Consider the following 6,000-nt stretch of genomic DNA (forward strand, 5'->3'; position numbering starts at 1 on the left):
GCTTTGTTATCTGGGGTCAGAGCAGCATTTTGTCTAGAGCTATGTCTTCACTACTAAGGCAACATCCTTCCAAGTACTCTTATTGACGTTCTATGAACTACAAAGTTTTACACTCTGACTAGTGGGAACAGAAACTATTCCTGGCCCCATATGGTCATCGGGAATTAGTCCCACTAATCTTTTTGGGTTGTTTTTCCTTTGGCCTCAGTATTTTTTCTCACATATGTGTACTGGTCGGTACTCAGCTGAAGACTCGAGGTGAATCCTTTACAGATCTTCAGAGTTCTTTCTAGGCAGCCCTCTCCTCTCCAGTGTCCTGCCCTGCAAACTCCAGATGCCTTGGTCTCCTAGACTCCCAGCTCCATCTCCTCAACTCAGGACACTTTCTCTAGGCATTGAGCTGGGGTGATCATCGGGCCACCTTGTTTGTTTCCCCTCCCTCAGTGATCACCATCCTGCATTGCCCATTGCTAACTGTCTGGAAACTGTTGTTTTATGTAGTTTATCCAGATTTTTAGTTGTTCCAGGTGGAGGAAGTTTTACAACCAATTTTAATCTGAAGGTTGCAACAAGCCTGGAGTGAAATGAATACAGTCCAACCATCAGGAAGCCTTCAATTTAGTCTGTACCATAAAACAAAATGAAGGATAAGGTATCACTTCTGTTTTGGTGAAAAACAATTTATTTTTAAAAATGCACTTTAGTTTTCTGCGTGTTATTTCTGGAGAGAAAAAAAAAAAAAAAACCAACTTTATTATAACATCACAAAGCCCAAAGTAAATTGCATCTAATTCTCACTGACAGCTTTGTAGGAACCATTAGCCAAAGGGAACTGGAATGAACGTTATTTAATAAGTCAAATTAGTATTCCTGAAGTAGGCTGACTGCTGGGTTATATAATGCTATCAATAATAATGAACTTTAACCTGAGGCCTTTAGTCATGTGATTCATAAATCACAAACCCGAAGGTCCCTTGCAGGTATATTTTGGAATCATATAGTCACACATTATATCAATGAGGAAGTGAAAAAAAACCTTCTAAGGTTGCTTGCCTCATACAGGCAAGGTGTCCACCCAGGGTCAGAGTGCTCAGTGCTCCCTAGTCCTTCCTTTCCTGAATCCCTCGGGTTTCTTAATGGGAGGTAAGTTCAGGTAGGTCCCAAATCTCGAGGTACATGTAGGCCTGCTTCCATGCTAAATGGATCAGCGGTCAACAAAAGTCTCCTTAGGCAGTAGGACCCCCAGGGTTTGCTTTTTGCTGTGCATGACATTTGCAGAGAGGACGGTTAGACAGCTTTATATTTTCCCATTCAGAATGGCTAGACGAGCCAGTCCTACTGCAAGCCAAAGAGCATTGCCTTCTCTGGCACCAACCTTCATAATTCTACAGTTTTGCTGTGAGGTTGGGAGGGCACGGAGAGGGTGTCATTTTCCGATATTTCGAGTTTTAGTCCAGTTACATCTTCATTACACACGATACTCCATTTCTAAACACACTATTTATGTTAGAGGCAGAATATTTAGCTGGCTGCATCATGAACACTGTGTTTAGGAATGTTTAGGAATCAACACCAATAAAAGTCAAACTAGCAAATTGTATATATCAACAGAATGTTAAAAGCAGAACAATCATCAAAATCAGCCTTGCAAACAAAAACATTAAAAGAAATGCAATTTATCACATCACCAAGTTCATTTAAAAATATATATATATTTTGATGAATTAAGTGAGAACAGCAACCTGTGTTTATGACCAGCCAGTGAACAGAAAGGTTATTTATACACTGTCTCTATCCCTAATAGCCTCTGCTCCGGCTTCACTGGCTTTGTTCACTGCATTGCTGTCCTCCACTGTGCCCGGGCTAGCCACCTCAGCTGCTTCATCCTAGTTCTCACTCAGAGCGCAAACTAGTGCTCAGGTCCTCAGAGGCTGTCTCTGTAGCAGCATCCCTGTCCATCCTAGAAACCGTCCCTCGTCTCACCCAGACCACCAAGGCAGCCTTCACACTGGGCCCCTGCCTCATGCTCCATGTCCTTCGTCACCTGTCTGCAGGCTGCAGCCACTGTGGCCTATCTGGAGCAGACTTCTGCTCATGTGGTGGGGCTCACCTCTTCAGAAGTTGTATTTAATTGGGAATACACTCCAAGTTCCCTAACTGGGCATCAGGCTCGCCTGTGGGCTGATGATGAGAGGCTCTAGCCTGGGCTTCTCTAAATTTGGTTTTCATGACCTCCCTGAGAACCTCATACTTCAGTATCACGTGAACCCCTACCGCCTCTTTGTCCCTCTGCACAGCCCACTCTGGGCTTTGCTCAGACCTTCTCTGGGCTTCCTGGAATGCCTCATTTCTGCCTGTCTAGACCCTGCCCATGGTTCACTTGGCTACCTTACCTAGCCAGCCTCCACTGTTGGTTTCCATTTCTCTGTTCCCCTTCTCTTCTTGTACTGGGCATTAAAAATCAATTTTAAAGTATTTTTTAATTAAAAATTGAACTGTAAATCATTGGTGGGAAGGGCTTACATCTTCTAATCTCTGTTACCCACAGCAGGTTCTTCTTTCTGTCAGTGTTTGGGAATCAGCCTTTTCTAGATAGTCATTAGGCCTCAGCTTCAGCATCTGAAGTCAGTGACCCCAAGTGACCCCAAATGCAGAGGACTGTAAATGTCACTACTTGCCAATTAATCTCTTCCATGTTATATGACATCATTCTTTTCAGTGAACATTAGTCTGAGTTATGCCCTATTTTTAACAAAATCTGTGGTTAAATAGAGAAAAGCTGAATACTCCTCTCTTGGGCTAGAGGGTTGGAAGGAACAAGGAGTGAAATGATGTGAAGTCGTAGCAGCATATTAATGGTCTGAGAAGTAATAAAATAAAGAAACCAGCATTCTCAAATTTATCTAACCACAGAACCCACCCCCCAGCCCCCCTTTAAATCCCACCTAACGAGAACTCTGTGGAGCACGTGGTTTTGGAAGTCCCTGACTTCTGGATGCACGAGGCCTTGAATGTTTACTTGTGTTCCATGGCTGAGAGACCAGTGCAGAGGGAGGGGGCCTGCTGCTGGAGGCACCCAGGCAGGCACCCTGTGACCTCCAAGGAGGGCCCACGTCATGGAGGAGGTTGAGGGCTGATTGGAGAGACAGCAGAGGGTCAAGTCACCCAGACATCTTGCATTGGAGACCCTTAACCCTGAGCAGGGTCTGCTGCTCGTCCGTGTGCACCCACGTTGCACCCACCCCCCACCTGACCCACTCTTGCTGGGCTTCACCTTCCAAAGACAGCCAGGCAACAGCCGGGTTTGTCATTTTCTGTCACGGAGGCCTTCCAACTGCTTCCCAATTATAGTTTCCTAATGACTACGGGCAAATAGAGCACCATTCTACTCAGGGACTCAGTTGTAAACATCCCGTGGAAAAAATTCTGATTCAAGAAAGCGAGGATTTAATTAAATAAGTGTACATGTAATTTCCTGAACTTAGTAGCTTTCACTAGACAGTCACCTACTCAAAAGCGTGTATTTCAGGCACTCATGGGGCACTTATTAACCTCCAAATGCCACCAGCTCAGCAGGGTATGGCCTCAAGAAGACATTTCTGATAATGGGTAACTCCACAGCAGGCGTCCCCATCCTTGTATGATGTTAAAGGGATTCAGCGTGCCCTACTTTTCCTCACAGCAGTCGCAGCTTCCGAGGGCAATGGAGGACAATAATAACAAGGTTTCTGTGTTTCTCCATACAGCTGATACCTATGTGGTTGCCAATGATTCAGTCAAATATCAAGGTAAGTACCCCCTGGGCGGACTGGGAGCGCAGCTTCCTGCAGAGAACGTCCTATCGTTCACAGGGGTTGTTGGTGCTCTGTATGGAGGGAGGAATTCAGCCCACTCCTGGTCTCAGAGAGCTGATGATGCAGGAGACCCTGTGGGCCAGGCAAGGGGCCTGCAGCCAAAGGGCGACAGTCGGAGCTCCTATGTCGCTCACTAGTGATAAGGATGCAGTTGGTGGGGGTAGATCCCAGTGCCCGAGTCAGGCACAGTTCAATGATTAGAATGTAGGTGAGGTTCCCCTGCCTTGGAGAATACGTATGGGACGTGGTCCCAGGCATGCCCAGGCTTATTTCCTGGCCGCTAAGACTGATTTCCTGTGATGAGAAGAATTTTAGTCAGAAAGGACAACACTGAATGAATGACAGAATTGAGGTAGAAGGGACCTACCCGCTCATTACACAGCTGAGGGTACCAGAAAGGGAGAGTAATTTGGATAAGGTCCCACAACCAGAAAGGGGTAGACCCTGACTGAATAGATTTCCTACTCACAGTGCCTGCCTTGAGTGATGCTTTGTCACTGTTGGGGCAAACATACTTTGTGCCTAGCAAACTTTGTTCCTGGCCTCCACATTACGATGGCAAAGCTGGCCACCTGCTCCATCTAAAACAGGGCCCATCTTCAGCAATGGGAGTCCTGGGGGAGCAGAGAGGGAAGAAGGCAGCTTTCTTGCTGGAGTTCTTCTCAGAATTGGGGTGGGATGCTAGTGGAAAGAGGGAGATACGAACTCAAGGTACACAGACACCCCCCCCCCCTTTTCTTGGCAAGTCACAAAAGAGAGAGATGCAGCTGTCAGTGGTGATCCCAGGCTCTGAGTCCTAATTTATAGCATTGGTTCCATTTGTGGCCACCTGAGGGGGCATCGGCACTGCTGAAAACTTTATCTTAGCACTAGTTCTATTGTGAAAAGTGAGCTGCTATATTTCTGCCTCTAAGCATTCCAAATTGCCCTTCCCACTTGTGGCAATCTCTGACAATTTTACATTGCACAGGATGCTAGAATTGGATGAAAAGCTGGGGGAAAAAAATAAGCTTCCAACCTGATTTCTTCATTTATACAGACAGGAGAACAGTGAGATTACAATAATAATTAAAATGCAATGAGCACTTACCCTATTCCAAGTTCTGTTCTCAACACTCTGTTTACTCATTTGTCCATACAACAACCCCACTTTGCAGATGAGAAAACCCAAACAGACTAAACAAAGTTGGTTTCCAAAATTGTTCATAGAGGAGCCGGGGCTTGAACCTAGGGAGTCTGACACCAGAGCTTGGGCACTTAACCAGACTTACGTGGAGAATGGCTTTGCGGGGAGAAGTGTCTGTGCCAGCCCATACGCTGCTGCGTCAGCTTAAATTCCTGTTGAAATGAGTCAGTCAGGATGGAGTGTCATTATTTGGGAGGATTTAGGCCAGATGAATGGTCCCTGGGTGGTACAAACCATTAAGTGCTTGACTACTAGCTGAAAGGTTGGTGTTTCAAACCCACCCAGAAGCACCTTGGAAGACATCTGGCGATCTGCTTCCAAAAGGTCACAGCCTTGAAAACCCCATGGAACATAGTTCTACTCTGACACCCGTGGGGCCGCCACGAGTCCTCATTGACTCAATGGCAACTAACAACAGACCAGGTGACTCTAGAAATGACAGGTGCGGGCGTATAGCACTGGCCCACATCACCTGCCCCAGCACTGTCAGATTTGGGCATTTGCCGTCTTCAGGCCCAGCCTCAGTTCTGCCAGCAGAAGCCCAGGTTGGCACACCCGGGGTTGGCCATGAGGACTAGGAAGACAGAAACTCAGTGTCTTGCCCTTTCTTCACAGCACTTATCCGCGGGACTCCAGCTTCGCCTGCAGGCTATTCAGAACAACGTGAACCACCACAGCCTAAGGACGCTGCCGGGCTCAGGGCAGAGCAGTACCAGCCTGGCGGCCCTCCGCAAGTGGCTGCAATGCACCCAGTTCAAAATGGCCCAGGTGGAAATCCAGTCCTCGGAAGCAGCCTCTCAATTTTATCCTCTATGAGTGGACTCCTCGGCTTTAAGTGTCAACACTCTGGTTTAGCAATAATGGGTTTCAAAACAAAACAATTTGATCCAAGCAGGTTGGGGAATACATTGGTACTGTACATTCTCTTTATAGTTTAGTAAAAGACACGCGGAGGCCGGA

At 46.6% G+C, this 6,000-nt stretch overlaps 1 protein-coding gene across 1 annotated transcript in view; it reads left to right on the forward strand.

Annotated features, from left to right (window-relative positions):
- The window catches only part of UNC79 (unc-79 homolog, NALCN channel complex subunit), a 220,952-nt gene extending 214,952 nt beyond the window's left edge, over nt 1–6,000 (forward strand). The window contains exons 50-51 of the mRNA XM_049898829.1: nt 3,747–3,788; nt 5,656–6,000. Of these exons, the coding sequence (XP_049754786.1) occupies nt 3,747–3,788; nt 5,656–5,856 (243 nt within the window). The 3' untranslated portion in view covers nt 5,857–6,000. The remainder of the gene's footprint in view (nt 1–3,746; nt 3,789–5,655) is intronic.

The sequence above is a fragment of the Elephas maximus genome, chromosome 10, assembly GCF_024166365.1.
Source record: "Elephas maximus indicus isolate mEleMax1 chromosome 10, mEleMax1 primary haplotype, whole genome shotgun sequence".
NCBI classification, from domain to species: Eukaryota; Metazoa; Chordata; class Mammalia; order Proboscidea; family Elephantidae; genus Elephas; species Elephas maximus.